This window comes from Moschus berezovskii, chromosome 14 (genome assembly GCF_049115385.1).
Source record: "Moschus berezovskii isolate FMDL1 chromosome 14, NW_MosBer_1.0, whole genome shotgun sequence".
NCBI lineage: Eukaryota > Metazoa > Chordata > Mammalia > Artiodactyla > Moschidae > Moschus > Moschus berezovskii.
Genome location: NC_142473.1, coordinates 60,643,495 through 60,660,931, shown reverse-complemented (window position 1 = coordinate 60,660,931; position 17,437 = coordinate 60,643,495). Strand labels below are relative to the sequence as shown.

Below are 17,437 nucleotides of genomic sequence, written 5' to 3'. Positions count from 1 at the left end.
AAAATCCTTGGTTTGCACTAAAAATGCAGTTACACTGATGCTTTTCTTTTTTATGTTGCTGAGGTCTAGTGCCAGCCTGGTTTTCTTACCCTTATGAGTAATCTGGTCTTTTTCCCTAGAGCTGTGAGAATTTTTTTTTTTGCGTTTTAAAACCCTTTTACTAGTCTTTTTCAGAGTTGACCATTCCAAATCAGTTTTACAATACAAAAATGCACCTTTCAAAATCTAGATTCATGTCTTCTTCCATTTTCAAAAAGTCATCTTTCAAATTAATTTTAAAACTATAGTTTTAAATATAAGATCTGTATCATTGTTTTATTTTCCTTTTTCAGGAACTTCAATTACAATTATATTGAATTATATTCTTCTTTGCCTATCTTTCATTTCAATCACTTTTTCTCTGACTCTATTTCTTTATCTCATTTTCACTCTCTTGCTGTGTCTTTCTTTTTCTTTTTACTTTCTTAAATAGTCTTTATTAAATACTCAACACATTGTAATTCAGGATTCATTTCTTTCCTAAGTTTAATCAATTTAATTTTATTTCTTTTGGGAGGTGAGGAAGCTATTTCCGTTAATATTTTATAATTAATTTTTATTGGTGTTATTAGTTTTTAAATTTTTATCCTATTTTTGGTTTGAGGCTAATTCAGTTAGGAATTGGAGAAGGCAATGGCAAGCCACTCCAGTACTCTTGCCTAGAAAATCCCATGGATGGAGGAGCCTGGTAGGCTGCAGTCCGTGGGGTCGCTAGGGGTCGGACGCGGCTGAGCGACTTCACTTTCACTTTTCACTTTCACACATTGGAGAAGGAAATGGCAACCCACTCCAGTGTTCTTGCCTGGAGAATCCCAGGGACAGGGGAGCCTGGTGGGCTTCCATCTATGGGGTCACACAGAGTCGGACACGACTGAAGTGACTTAGCAGCAGCAGCAGCAGCAGCAGTTAGGAATATCGTGCCACAGTTTCTTTCTTTATAATTAGTAGTGGGAAAAGAATAACCACAAGCCAAAAGGTATTGATTCTCATTTTCTGTTTTCTTATTACAGTAACTGCATAGATGCAAACTGACTTTGGTGGGGTCTATTTTGTGGAAAGAGTAAAGGTTTGGGGTGGCTTAAAAGATTGCTAGTTTGAGACTGCCCTCTTCTGAATAAAGAAGGTTACATTCCCTTTTCACATATATTTGTTGTTTTGGGGGGCAGGGGGGAGGGCCAAGCAGGGAGAAGGGTCTAATGTATTTTAGTTATTTTGTTTCAGTAGGATCTTAATTCCTGCCTCTAACTTCATTCTTTTCCAACACATCTCCAAAGGCTATCTTCCCTCTTTCTGGTTCTTTCTTTCCCAGAAACAATACCTTTTCAAAACTGCCATGTTAGGCCTCGTAGACTTTCAAGTCCTTTACTGTGTATTTAAAGTACTGTGTCCTTTAGTCACTACTATGATTTACCAGGTCCCAGAATGTTTTCAGAAATTTTGCATTTATTGTGAAGCTTTCCCTTTCTCTTGGTGTTTTGTCAGATTAAGTCCTCAACTCTTCTCTCCTCTTTTCCACATAGTTTTTCAAACCTCCAAAAGTCTAAAACATTAAAGACAGTTCTGTTAGAATTTGATATTTATTTCTTGTTTAAAAATTATTTGAAGTTCATAGTATTCTTTTTCTTTCAGTAAGGCTGAAAGTGTGAGCTAAGAGTGGCTTATTTACTTTCCTTCTTAATCTGTATGGTTGTCTACAAGGATGAGAGGACAAATTCTAACTGAGAAGGTCAGTATTATTCTAGGGCAACTTGGAAGTCCCTCAAATATTTTTATTCTGTTATTACTGATTGTGATTTGTCAGTATTTTACAAACATTCTTAAAACACCCCACAAAATAAAGCAAAGGATTAAGTTTGTGAACAAGTCTTCCTACTGAAGATCAATCAAGTAAGTAACTTTCTCAAAACACCACATATATAAGACATACAAAAATTAAACTCTCTCATCATTTCAGTTCAGTTGCTCAGTCGTGTCCGACTCTTTGTGACCCCATGGACTGCAGCACACCAGGCTTCCCTGTCCATCACCAACTCCAGGAGTTTACCCAAATTCACGTCCATTGAGTTGATGATGCCATCCAACCATCTCATCCTCTGTCGTCCCCTTCTCCTCCCACCTTCAATCTTCCCCAGCAGGGTCTTTTCAGATGAGTCAGTTCTTCTCATGAGGTGGCCTAAGTATTGGAGTTTCAGCTTCAGCATCAGTCCTTCCGATGAATATTCAGGACTGATTTCCTTTAGGATGGACTGGTTGGATCTCCTTGCCATCCAAGGGACTCTCGAGTCTTCTCCAACACCACAGTTCAAAAGCATCAATTCTTCAGCACTCAGCTTTCTTTATAGTCCATCTCTCACATACATACATGACTACTGGAAAAACTCTCTCATACACAGTGACTAATATATAGAATCAGATATGATACACTATATCTTACAGTTTTGTGGTAATTAGATAAATATTACTGTGTAAATAACATCTATCTTGAACTAAAACAAACTGTTTAGCTTAGACAGTTATATAAAAAATAGACTAGAACCCACTTTCTTTGCTAGTTTTGTTTTTATGATGATAATAAAAGAACATGAAAGAGTGATTTTCCCATCTGAGACTCTGATAAAGTTCACTTATTCTCCATGTCACATTTATTAAGGACCACTAACTTGCCAGACAATCAGTATACAAAGATAACTAAGATGCAGTCCCTGTCTCATAGACAAGTAGAAGAATAGGAATAAGCTGTAAAAAGTTAGATACAATAGAATATTCTTTACAAAAAGTTTTATAACTCTAGCAGGGTGAGCAGGGAGGAAGATGGGAATAAAATCAGGCAAGAGTACAAACGGAGCCTTAACTTATTATCTATAAGTTTATTTCTTTAAAAAGGAAAAAGTAAAATCGGAAACAAATACTGCAAAATATTAAGATCTGACAAAGCAGGATGGTAGGATACATAGGTATATTTGTTATATTATCCTTGTTCTTTTCTGGATGCTTGAAATATCTTGGTTTTTTTTTTTAAATTTACTCAAAATACAGTTCAAATACTGGCAAGAATTGTGTAATTTAATTCAGAAGTTTCAGAATATGCTCAAGTTGGGTAATAAACAACACAAAATCAAGAAACAATTTTAGGAATGAGTAAGAAAAACCAACTGTCTGAATACTGTACATCATTTTTTGATGAAGTGTTTTACATACCTGTGAGTGCTAAATAGGAAGCAATGTACCGCTTCTCCAGTCCACTTCTAACACTCTGCATCGCACCAAAAATTGGAGGTAAAATCATAATCAGGTTACTCACTGTATTCCCTACAGAAAAAGAAAAGCAGAAGAAGATAATGAGATTAATCGATATTAATTTAAATTAAAAGGAGGTGGCTCAGTACCACAGATTTCGCCTGCCAATGCAGAAGAGGCAGGAGACATGGGTTTGGTCCCTGGGTTGGGAAGGTCCTCTGGAGAAGGAAATGGCAAGTCACTCCAGTATTCTTGTCTAGAAAATCCCAGGGACAGAGGAGCCCGGTGGGCAACAGTCTGTGGAGTCAGAAAGAGTTGGACACCACTGAGTGACTGAGCACACACATATGCACTTAAAGATACACAGTTAGCCTTTAGCAAAAATTAAGTAGGTGACTTCTTAGAAAGATGATGGAAAGATATTTACAAGGTGCTAAAGGAAAATAATTTTCTCCTCAACAAAAATTTCTTACAGAAATTGAAGCAAAATAAAGACACCTTCAGACAAATGAAACTAAGAATTTTCAACCAGAACATCTACTAGAGGAACTAAATTCTCACGGTAAAAAGCAAAGTATCTCAGAATAAACCTCACAGATAAAAGCAAAAATTGAGCTGGAAAAAGCAGCTTATACCAATGCTTCTGAGAGAGTGGTCCATTTTGCCTTTAAAAAAAAACATTTTACTTGTTTAAATTTCACCATTCATCTTCATGCAGTTTCTTCAAGGATTTATAGGTACTGTATTCCTTGACTTCCTAAGTGCTTGAGAATATTGTCTTTTGCCTTTACACTCAAAAGATAACTTAGTTATAAAATTTTGGTGTCTTTTTTCATAAGTTTGTAAGTACTATTATACTGTCTTCCAGACCGAATATTACTATGAAGAAGTTTAAAGCTAGTCTGAATTTTTTGTACATTGACTTCCTTTTTTGTCTGTATTCCTGATGAATTCTTTCTTTCTACCTGACTGTGTATTTGAGTACAACTGTGCAGCCAGATAAAGACAGATTTTATACCTACCCTATCTCTATATACAGCTAAGTAAATACAGTATTAAAGACATTGTTGACTTGAGTTAGACTGACAATCTAACTACAGATGTGGTGCTACAGATATAATTTACAATAACCTCAACACATGTCATATACCTAGGTACAAATCTAACAAAAGGTGTGCAAGAGATAATACTAATAAAACTCTCAGCAGGTTTTTTGGGGACAAATTGATAACCTGATTCTAAATATATATGAAAATTTTAAAGGCCAAAAAGAGTCAAGACATCTTGTATACCAACAAAACTAGAATATTTATACAACTAGATATCAAGGACTATTAAGAAGATGATAAAGAAGTAGAACAAGATTCCAAGAGCAAACTAACATTTAGCCACTTGATTTATGACAAACACGACCATGAATACAGTATGAAAAGGACAGTCTTTTCAATAAAGGTAAATGGATCAACTGGATATTTAATTTACATGGGGAAAAAAAATCAATCTGGACCCCAACCTCACACTTCTTATACAAAAAATAAATTCCAGATGTACTGCAGATCTAAATGTGAAAGGTAGAACAGTATAATTTTTAGAAGAAAACATGGGAGAACATCTTCCTGACCTTGGAGTGGCAAAGAGTTTTTCAATAGGACACAAAAACAATTAACCACAAAAGCAAAAGATTAAACAGTCAAGAAGCTAAGACTTTAAATCAAGAAGAATAAAAGGTTGCTTTTAAAAAGATAATTTAAAGAATAATAGATATGAAATGACTTTGTAAATAAGAGGATAAATACATACTAGCTAATTTAAATTTAATGAACCAGCATCAGGATCTTCCCTAATGAGTCAGCTCTTTGCATCAGGTGGCCAAAGATTCAGCTTCAGCATCAATTCTTCCAGTGAATATTCAGGATTGATTTTCTTTAGGACTGACTGGTTTATCTCCTTGCAGTCCAAGGGATGCTTAAGAGTCGTCTCCAACACCACAGTTCAAAATCATCAATTCTTTGACACTCAGCTTTCTTTATGGTCCAACTCTCACATCCATACACGACTACTGGAAAAACCATAGCCATTTCCTTCTCCAATGCATGAAAGTGAAAAGTGAAAGTGAAGTCGCTCAGTCATGTCCTACTCTTCGCGACCCCGTGAACTGCAGCCTACCAGGCTCCTCCGCCCATGTAAGTTAACAGGGTGACCATATGCAGCCTTGAGGCAGGTAAGGTGGTCTGGTATTCCCATCTCTTGAAGAATTTTTTAAAATTTTTTATTTAATAAATGGTACAAAGCACAATGCCAAAAACATTAACAGTTAAAATTTCACCAAATGAAAAAATACTATAGAATACACAGTTGTAAAAAGCTACATTGTTATTTTACAACTGCCTCAAGCTGCAAAAAGAAAAAAAGAATTTTCCACAATTTGTTGTGATCCACACAGTCAAAGGCTTTAGTGTAGCCAAAAAGAAGAAGTAGATATTTTTCCAGAACTCTCTTGCTTTTTCAGTGATTCAATGGATGTTAGCAATTTGATCTCTGGTTCTCTGCCTTTTCTAAATCTAGCTTGAACATCTGGAGGTTCTTGGTTAACATCCTGTTGAAACCTAGCTTAAAGAATTTTGAGCATTACTTTGCTAGCACGTGAGATGAGTACAACTGTGCAGTAGTCTGAACATTCTTTAGCATTGCTTTCTTTGGGATTGGAATGAAAACTGACCTTTTCCAGTCCTGTGGCCACTGCTGAGTTTTCCAAATTTGTTGGCATATTGAGTGCAGCACTTTCACAGAATCATCTTTCAGGATTTGAAATAGCTCAGCTGGAATTCCATCACCTCCGCTAGTTTTGTTCATAGTGATGCTTCCTAAGGCCCACTTGACTTCACACTCCAGGATGTCTGGCTCTAGGTGAGTGATCACACCATTGTAGTTATCTAGGTCATTAAGATCTTTTTTTTGTATCATTCTTCTGTATATTCTTGCTACCTCTTCTTAATATCCTCTGCTTCTGTTAGGTCCATACCATTTCTGTCCTTTATCATGACTATCTTTGTTTCCTTGGTATCTCTAATTATCTTGAAGAGATCTCTTGTCTTTCCCATTCTATTGTTTTCCTCTATTTCTTTACACTCATCACTTAGGAAGGGTTTCTTATCTCTCCTTGCTATTCTTCAGATGGATATATCTTTCTTTCTTTTTCTCCTTTGTCTTTCACTTCTCTTCTTTTCTCAGCTATTTGTAAGGTCTCCTCAGACAACCATTTTGCCTTTTTGCATATCTTCTTCTTGGGGATGGTTCTGATCACCACCTCCTATACAATATTAGGAACCTCCTTCCATAGTTATTCAGGCACTTTGCCTATCAGATCTAATCCCATGAATCTGTTTTTCACTTTAACTATATAATAGTAAGGGATTTGATTTAGGTCATACCTAAATGGTCTAGTGGTTTTCCCTACTTTCCTCAATTTAAGTCTGAATTTTGCATAGGAACCTGGAATGTTACGGCCATGAATCAAGGTAAATAGAAAGTGGTCAAACAGGAGATGGCAAGTGTGACTATCAAACACCCTTAGGAACTTGTCCTTAATCTGCCCTCTAGGATGCCAGGGAAAAGTCATCACCTGGAGTGGGAAGCTAATGGCCACTGGTGCTGCTGACTGCAGTAGTGAATGAGCTGGCACTGGAGAAGCCAGGTAAGCTTCAGGATCTGGGCACTGTATGAGACAGAAGTTGGATGAACACTTACACTGCAAGGGTCAGGCACTTAAGAAGTCACCAAGCCAGCACACCAACGCCAGGAAGGGAAACTCTTCCTCTTGCAATGTCTCTCCAGCGCCCTCTACTGACAAAATTTAACATCTGGCTAGTTCCATCAGCCAAGCTTACCTTGGTGTGGTTTGGATTTGATAATTAGTTCTGTGCTAGATGCAAAGAGTGCATATGGAGATGATTTTTAATCCTCAGCAGATTGTCTTCCTTTATATTGTATCTTTTTTATGTTGCATGTTGCTTTTGGTATCAGCCTGACTCTTTGCCCAGTATATGATAGTTCTGCTGATGTTTTATTGTTTATTGGTGAACATATCTTCATTAAGAGTTTTTTGAAAACTCATCAAACTCAATGAATAAGTTTTCTTCATAACCCATTTGGAATTATTCCTAATAAAATGATAAAAATATTTAATGGTGTTTGTTTTTCTTGAGTCTTGAAGATGTTTGAAATGGATTTTTCTTATTTGGCAGAGTTGATTTGCATTTATTACATACTGTGAACAGTCATACAGATCCCACTGAGTTTACTGTTTGAATTGGAAGTAAAAAACGGGTAAGCAACTTCACTTTCACTTTTCACTTTCACACATTGGAGAAGGAAATGGCAGCCCACTCCAGTGTTCTTGCCTGGAGAATCCCAGGGACCGGGGAGCCTGGTGGGCTTCCGTCTATGGGGTCACACAGAGTCGGACACGACTGAAGTGACTTAGCAGCAGCAGCAGCAGTTGGCAAAGGAAACAAATTCAAAGGGCACAGGTCCATTTTCACAGAGCGTGCAATGAATGGTGAATTTAGATCTAAGAGGTAACATACTGATAACTATTATTGATAACAATTATAAAACTATGTTTTTACCAAAACATGTGCTTATTATTGCCGGGCCAAACTATGTGTGGTGATGGTTCCCCAAGCACCAAAGTAAGAGAGTTTCAAGATAGTAAAGCAATGGATTTTTTTCCCATATTTGCTACAATGTGGTTATCCTGTTTTTATAATTAAAAATTAAAATATTAATAATATAAATAAATGATAGGAAATAAAGGCTAAATTTCTTCTACTAAGAGTTTAAATGAGCTTGAGGTACTTCCAGAAAATTCAATGAAAACAGGGTTTTTTCCCCCCAGAAATAAAACTATAGATTCATTCATATAGCACACAATAGTGTACTAAAACATTAAAGTAAGAAAAATCTTTTTTTTTCTAGAGGGAATCCTGTTTTGATATGGGCAAAAGGGATTTTTTAAACTCTAAAAACTATGGTATTTTTATACTCTGAAACATAGTAGCTTTGAATTCTCCTCTCAATATAAATTAGGGGTGAGGCTGACAACATTTCAGTAATTTCAAAATTTGTTAATCGGTAAAGTCATATTTTAGCAAATGATAAGAAAACTCAAATATCAAAAGTATAAGAAAGAAGGTCGGGGAAACAGGTAATGTGCAGAAGAGTTAAGTTTGAAATAACGCTGAATGAAGATGCAGTACCTTCAGCATGACAGTAGGTGGAGCCAGTGTGCTCAGCAGTCTTAAACCGGCTCCTAAATTGGGCAAAATACAGGAGTCCTAGGGCAACGGAGCAGACGATTTAGAGCTCAGCTGTATTTACAATTGTATAACCACCACCCAGAGCTAAGGGTGAAAAACAGAACCATTAAACCGTGGTGAAGCTGAAAAAGTGATCTACACTGCTTCACTGCCACTGTCGCAGAGCCCTCCCGAGCAGGCAGCAAATGAGCAGATGAAGCAGTTACCGGTTTGAGCCTGAAAGCAACCGGGTACTTTCCTCAAAGCAAGTACATTTTGTCAAATATTTTACTGCCTATCCAAGTGTTCAAATAATGTTAAAGACTCTCAGAGCTTCAGAGTCTTTGGAGCTGGAAAAAGGGAGTTCAACTCATTTAATCTCCTCAATTACAGAAGGCAACATTCTGTTCATACCTACTACCACTTTCTGTGTGAACTTGGCAATTTATTTATGCTTAAGTCTTAGTTTCTTGACCTATTAAACACAGGAAAATACTATTTAAATAATTAAAATGATGAAAATAAATACAACCAAATAACACATTATAAAGATTATTTCTGATACGAGAAAGATCCATGGAACATTATATAGGAACTTCCAGAATCTTGCTGTGCTAAAAATTAAGTACTGCCTGGGAACTGTCTTAGTACTTAAAACAGCTCAAGAACAGTTGTCACAAGGGAGAAAGTCTGTCTTCCAATCCAGACCAATAAGAAGGAAAGTTGAGTATTCTGATTCACCAAGTTTAAAATATACATATATGTAAATGTGTGTGTATGTGTGTTACAGGTGCTCCTTCAGTTCAGTTCAGTTCAGTTCAGTCGCTCAGTCGTGTCCGACTCTTCGCGACCCCATGAATCACAGCACGCCAGAAAGCTGATCGCCGAAGAATTGATGCTTTTAAACTGTGGTGTTGGAGAAGACTCTTGAGAGTCCCTTGTACCGCAAGGAGATCCAACCAGTCCATTCTAAGGGAGATCGATCCTGGGTGTTCATTGGAAGGACTGATGCTAAAGCTGAAACTGCAATACTTTGGCCACCTCATGCGACGAGTTGACTCACTGGAAAAGACTCTGATGCTGGGAAAGGTTGGGGGCGGGAGGAGAAGGGGACGACTGAGAATGAGATGGCTGGATGGCATCACCTACTCTGTGGACATGAGTTTGAGTGAACTCTGGGAGTTGGCAGCTATTTTTTTTTTAAGTCTTTGCTAAATTTGTTACAGTACTGCTTCTGTTTTATGTTTTGGTTTTATGGCCACAGGTATGTGGAATCTTAGCTCCCTGACCAGGGATAGAACCTGTACCTCCTGCACCGGAAGGCGAAGTCTTAACCACTGGAGCACCAGGGAAGTGCCTCCTTAGCAGCTTTTAATTAAGACAGATATCAGAATAAAAACAGAAAAACAATACAGGTCTGTCTTACTTTAAAAAGTGATAAACACAAAGTAAGTTCAATTTGACAAACATTCATTAAGAAATTTTTATGGGCAAAGCACTGAGTCAGGAGATAGGAAGAAACCTATCAGCAACCCTGGTTCCTGTCCTGAGAAAGTACACACACACACACACACACACAATTTAGTAGGAAAGACAAACAGATAAGCAACTAGTAATGACAGGATGAAACAACACAAACAGTATACACAGGGAACCCAAGAAGGGCTTCAGTAAGGAGGTAGCACTTGATCTGTCTTGAAAGAAGGAAAGGTAAGTATTTATCATTATCAATACAAGAAGCACCTTATTTTCTCTGCAGCACATACAGTAGCTTCAAAACATTATTTATGAAAACTGTTTTTTCACATTATTTTTAAAAAACATCTCAGTTATACTTTCACTTTATTGCATTTAAGTTATAACAAAAATATTTTTAAATTACATATTGTAAAAATGGAAATAATCACATTAAATTCAAGAAGAACATTTTAGATTTGGGAAGAAAGGCCAAAAGCAAAGTGGTAAAGACATGAGAGAAGAACTGGGGCGCTCCTATCAATTATAGCTCAGGTAAACTCTTGCCTAACAAGACAGAGGTTACAGGGTGGGAAAGAATAGCAAAAAGAGCACTGGTGGTAGTTTAGTCGGCAAGTTGTGCTCAACTCTTGTGACCCCATGGACTGTCACCCGCCATACTCCGCTGTCCATGGGATTTCCCAGACAAAAATACTCGAGTGGGTTGCCATTTCCTTCTGCAGGGGCTCTCCCAACCCAGGGATTGAACCCATGTACCCTGCATTGCAAGCAGATTCTTTAGCACTAAGCCACCGTGAATGCATGCTAAGTTGCTTCAGTCTCTCTGACTCTGTGACGCTATGGACTATAGCTCGCCAGGCTGCTCTGTCCATGGGATTCTCCAAGCAAGAATACTGGAGTGGGTTGCCATGTCCTCCTCCAGGGAAATCTTCCCAGCCCAAGGATCAAAACTGTGTCTCTTATGTCTCTTGTATTGGCAGGTGGGTTCTTTACCATTAGCGCCACCTGGGAAGCCCACTAAGCCAGGAGGGAAATTCAAAAAGAGCCTTATGTGTATATAACACTGCTTTCAAGAAGGGTCAAAGTTGAGAACTGAACAGTGAGAATTAGTAGTTAACAGATAAGCATGGTAGAGAAGAAGAGGGTCAGGAAAACAAGGGAAATAAGACAGTCTTAAACTCGCTGGAGAAACATTTGATGAAATCAAGATTTTTTATAATCCCCACTCCCTCTCCATTTTGATTGAAAGTTTCTTTGCAGGGCTCAACTCAATAAAGTCAGTTTTGCCTAATCATCCTACTGAAAGTGATCGTTCTCTTCTTACAGCACTTACTGTTCTAATCTCTCATCTGGCACTTAGCATAGACTGTCTTCCACAGATAGCTATTTTCACTAAATCAGAATATAGATATTTATGTATTATCTCTTTAAGTTAAATTTCTTAAGAGTAGTTGCCTTACATTTACCCATTCATTCAATAGCAAATACTTACTGAGCATCTACTCTGAAAGGCACTGTAAGAGAATACAAAGGAAAACCAGATAGACTCTGCCCTCACACAAATCAAACTAGTGACAAATTCACAAAATAGTAAAGGTACTTAAAAACAAAGTGACATTATTTTAGATGCAATTCAATTATGATATAATGGAGCCATTCCTTAACCTCAAATTAATTTAACATTCATTCTTCACAGCTAGTTTCACTATAATTTTTCATTTACTTAGAGTTGAAATGCACCTCTTAAAAATCATGAATGCACAAGTCCCGTAAAATGCATTTAAAACTTTCAGTTCAGTCAGTTCAGTCGCTCAGTCGTGTCCGACTCTCCGCGACCCCATGAATCACAGCACACCAAGCCTCCCTGTCCATCACCAACTCCCGGAGTACACTCAAACTCATGTCCACAGAGTCGGTGATGCCATCCAGCCATCTCATTCTCCGTCGTCCCCTTCTCCTCCCGCCCCCAACCTTTCCCAGCATCAGAGTCTTTTCCAGTGAGTCAACTCGTCGCATGAGGTGGCCAAAGTATTGGAGTTTCAGCTTTAGCATCAGTCCCTCCAATGAACATCCAGGACTGATCTCCTTTAGAATGGACTGGTTGGATCTCCTTGCAGTATAAGGGACTCTCAAGAGTCTTCTCCAACACCACAGTTCAAAAGCATCAATTCTTCGGCGATCAGCTTTCTTCACAGTCCAACTCTTAGACTAACTTTAATAAAAATGCAAGCTACTATTACTATTAAAATCTCACCAAGGACACCCATCCATATTTTATGATTTATTTTCATTAAGTTTTTTACAATGGCATAAAAATTTCCTAACCTGACTTAAAACATGCAAACAATGTTTTTCAAATAACTTATTCTCATTTATATTAGGCACAAGGGGGAAAAAATGGCTGTTACACTACCTCCAAGTTACTCTGATCAAGACTCAGGGATTTCTTTTACCAAATATGAGTGATTAGGGTTCTATAACCTTTTTCTTTAACTGCCCTAAAGGAAAGTGATAAAGGCCATATATGATTAGCCCACAGCGAACATCTTATTCAAGGGTGAAAATCTGAAAGCATTTCCTTTAAGATCAAGAACAAGACAAGGATGCCCACTCTCACCATTTTTATTCAACATAGTTTTTCAAGTCCTAACCACAGCAATCAAGACAAGAAAAGGAAATAAAAAGAATCAAAGTTGAAAAAGAAGTAAAACCATCACTGTTAGCAAATGACATAATACCATACACAAAATCCTAATGACACCACCAGAAAAACTACTGGAATTCATTAATGAATTTGGCAAAGTTGTAGGATACAAAATTAATAAACAGAAATTTGTTGCATTTCTATACACTAACAATGAACTACCAGAAAGTGAAATTAAGAAAACAATCTCATTTACAATCAGATCATAAAGAATAAAATACCTGGGAATAAATCTAACCAAGGAAGAATTGTACTTAGAAAACTATAAGATACTGATGACAGAAATTAAAGACAACACAGACAACAAGATACACCATGCTCATGGGTTGGAAGAATTAATATTGTTTAAGTGACCATTCTACTCAAGGCAATCTACAGATGTAGGGCAACACCCATAAAAATACTAATGGCGTCTGTCACAAAGCTAGAACACATAATTCTAAAATTTGTATGGAAACACAAAAACTCTGAATAGCCAAAACAATCTTCAGAAAGAAGAACAAAGCTGGAACTATCACACTCCCTGATTTAAACTATATTACAAAGCTACACTAATCAAATCAGCATGGTACTAGCACAAAAACAGACACATAGACCAACAGAACAGCAGAGAGCCCAAAAATTAATCCCTACTTATGTGGACAACCAATCTATGACAAGGAGGCAAAACGATATAATGGGGAAAAGACAGCTTCTCAAATGGTGTTGGGGAAAACTGGACAGCTATCAATACATGCAAAACAATGAAACCATATAAATATAAACTCAAAATGAATTAAAGACTTAAATGTAAGATCTGAAACCATAAAACTCCTAGAAAAAATGATAGGCAGCATGCTCTTTGACATTAGTCTCAGCAATATTTTTTGGATGTGTCTCTTCAGGCAAGGAAAACAAAAAGGAAAAAATAAACAAATGGGACAATATCAAACTAAAAAGCTTTTGCACAGTGAAATAAATCATCAACAAAAGAAAGGGGCACCTACCAAATGGCAGAAGATATTAACACATAATATGACTAATAAAGGGTTAACATAAAAAAATATATAAATAGTTCATACAGCTCAACATAAGAGACAAACAGGGACTTCCATGGTGGTCCAGTGGTTAAGAGTATGCCTTCCAATGCAGAGAAAGTGGGTTCAAGCTTTGGTCAGGGAACTAAGATCCTACACAACATAGGGCAACTAACCCAGTGAGCCACAGCTACTAAGCCCAAGAACTCTGGAGCCCAGCACCGCAAAGAAAGATCCTGCATGCTGCAACAAAGATCTCACGTGCCACAACTAAGACCAAATGTAGTCAAAAAAATAAAATATTAAAAAACAAATAACCATTTAAAAGGTGGGAAGAAGACCTGATTCGACATTTATCCAAGAAAAGACATACAGATGCCAACAGGCACAGAAAAAGATGTTCAACATCCTTAATCATCAGGGTAGTGCAAATTAAAACCAACAAAAAGGAGATATCACCCCACACCAGCAGAATGGCTACAATTACAAAAAAAAAAAAAAAAAACAAACAAACGTTATCAAGGATGTGGAAAAGAGGGAACCCCCATACATTGTTGGTGGAAATGTAAATTGGTGCAGAAACTGTGTAAAACAGTACAGAGGGTCTTCAAAAAACTAAAAATAGAACCACCTTATGACCCAGCAATTCCACTCCTTGGTATATATCTGAAAAAATGAAACACTAATTCAAAAAGATACAGGCACCCCAGTGTTCATAGTAGCCTTATTTACAACAGAAAAGGTATGGAAACAACCTGAGTGTCTATCAACAAATGAATAAAAAGAAGATGTGGGAGTTCTCTGGTGGCTGGTGGTTAGGATTCTGGGCGCTCACTTCTGTGGCCCAGGTTCAGTCTCTGGGTGGGGAACTGAGATCCTGGCAAGCCGAATGGTGTGGCCAAAATAAATACAAGTTAAAAAAAAAAAGAAGACGTGAGATACACAAAAAGATGCACTCACACACAAACACACGATGAACTACTACACAGTAATTAAGAACTGCAATTTTGATATGTGCAACATGGATGGACTTGGAAGGTATTATGCTAAGTGAAATATGTCAGACAGAGAAAGACAAATACTGTATGATTTCACTTATATGTGGAATCTGAAAAAACAAAACAAATGAATAAACATAACTAAACAAAAACAGACTCGTGGATAAAAGAACAAACAGTCGGTTGCCAGAAGGCATAAGAATGGGGCGGGGTGGGGAGTGGATAGGTGAGGGAGATCAAGAGGTCCAAAGTTCCAGTTACAAAATAAATAGGTCACAGGTATGAAATGTACAGTGTGGTGATTATTATAGCCAGTAATTACTTAATATCTTTGTACAGTAACAGATGGTAACTAGATTTATCATTTTGAAATGTCTAGAAGTAATCAAATCACTGTTGTTTGTATACCAGGAACTAACATAGCATTGTAGATCAATTATACTTTAAAAACAAATTAATGGAAAAGGTACAAACTTCATTATAAGATGACTGTTCTATAATGTGTGTGCTAAGTTGCTTCAGTCATGTCCAACTCTGTGAGAACCTGTGGACCGTAGCCCACCAGGCTCCTCTGTCCATGGGATTCTCCAGGCAAGAGTACTGGAGTGGGCTGCCTTGCCCTCCTCCAGGGGATCTTCAAACCAACCTCAGTCTCATGTCTTTTGCATTGGCAGGCAGGTTCTTTACCACTAGTGTGAAATCATATAGGAACGTAATATATGTATGATAAATATAATTAGCTCTGCTGTATGTTATATATGTTGTTAAGAGAGTAAATCCAAGGCGCTTTCCAGAATGATTGGAACCAGTATTCTCCTATTAGCAGTATGTAAGGGAGAGTCCCTTGTACCGCAAGGAGATCCAACCAGTCCATTCCAAGGGAGATCGATCCTGGGTGTTCACTGGAAGGACTGATGCTAAAGCTGAAACTCCAATACTCTGGCCACCTCATGCGACGAGTTGACTCACTGGAAAAGACTCTGATGCTGGGAAGGGTTGGGGGCGGGAGGAGAAGGGGACGACCGAGAATGAAATGGTTGGATGGCATCATCGACTCTGTGGACATGAGTTTGAGTGAACTCCGGGAGTTGGTGATGGACAGGGAGGCCTGGCGTGCTGTGATTCATGGGGTTGCGGAGAGTCGGACACGACTGAGCGACTGAACTGAACTGAACTGAAGGGTGAGTGTATTGTCACCCTGCTTATTTAACTTATATGCAGAGTACATCATGAGGAACGCTGGGCTGGAAGAAGCACAAGCTGGAATCAAGTTTGCCGCGAGAAATATCAATAACTTCAGATATGCAGATGACACCATCCCTATGGCAGAAAGTGAAGAGGAACTAAAAAGCCTCTTGATGAAAGTGAAGGAGGAGAGTGAAAAGGTTAGCTTGAAGCTCATATTCAGAAAACGAAGATCATGGCATCTGGTCCCAGCACTTCATGGGAAATAGATGGGGAAGCAGTGGAAACAGTGTCAGACTTTATTTTTTTGGGCTCCAAAATCACTGCGCATGCTGATTGCAGCCAGGAAATTAAAAGACGCTTACTCCTTGGAAGGAAAGTTATGACCAACCTAGATAGCATATTAAAAAGCAGAGACATTATTTGCCAACAAAGGTCCGTCTAGTCAAGGCAATGGTTTTTCCAGTGGTCATGTGTGGATGTGAGAGTTGGACTGTGAAGAAAGCTGATCGCCGAAGAACTGATGCTTTTGAACTGTGGTGCTGGAGAAGACTCTTGAGAGTCCCTTGGACTGCAAGGAGATCCAACCTGTCCATTCTAAAGGAGATCAATCCTGAGTGTTCATTGGAAGGATTGATGCTAAAGCTGAAACTCCAATACTTTGGCCACCTCCTGCGAAGAATTGACTCACTGGAAAAGACTCTGATGCTGGGAGGGATTGGGGGCAGGAGGAGACGGGGCCGACAGAGAATGAGATAGCTGGATGGCATCACCGACTCAATGGACATGAGTTTGAGTGAACTCCGGGAGTTGGTGATGGACAGGGAGGCCTGGCGTGCTGTGATTCATGGGGTCGCAAAGAGTCGGACACGACTGAGCGACTGAACTGAACTGAACTGAAGGGTGAGTGATCACATTATAACCCTAAAACTGAACAATACAATGTCTTATTTAAGAGATGAAAAATTATATATCACTATATTTCTTTGGATTACTGAACTATTTTTGTCTATACATTTTTCTTTTTATTAATAGTATATTTTATGAAAAGTTTATTCAGGCCATTTAACAACCTTAAGGCTTAATCTCCTCATATGTACTTTAGGCATAATACCTATCATTATGACAAAATGCTGCAAAAGTACAGAGTTGGTATGCAACAAATGTTACTTCTCCTAAGACTTCATTCTATAATAAGGTATAACAGTTTTATTCTAATAATGTGAAAGAATTTAGAAAAATATACACCTATAATTATTTCTTAGAAAAAACAGTAATAAGATTCATTGGAGTCTATATATAATCTTAAAAAAAAAGAATAAAAAATGGTTATTCTAATATTTATTGTGAAAATTATAGGTGGTATACCATTGTTAAAGGCTTCCCTGACGATGCATGGTAAAGAATCTGCCTGCCAATGCAGAGACACAAGAGACTCGGGTTCAGTTCCTGGGTCAGGAAGATCCCCTGGAGAAGGAACTGGCA

General features: G+C 37.9%; 1 protein-coding gene across 1 annotated transcript in view; it reads right to left on the bottom strand.

The window, feature by feature from the left end:
* Positions 1 to 17,437, bottom strand: part of ACER3 (alkaline ceramidase 3) — a 151,779-nt gene that overhangs the window by 99,294 nt on the left and 35,048 nt on the right. The window contains exon 2 of the mRNA XM_055423741.2: positions 3,238 to 3,348. Coding sequence (XP_055279716.2) covers positions 3,238 to 3,348 — 111 coding nt within the window. The remainder of the gene's footprint in view (positions 1 to 3,237; positions 3,349 to 17,437) is intronic.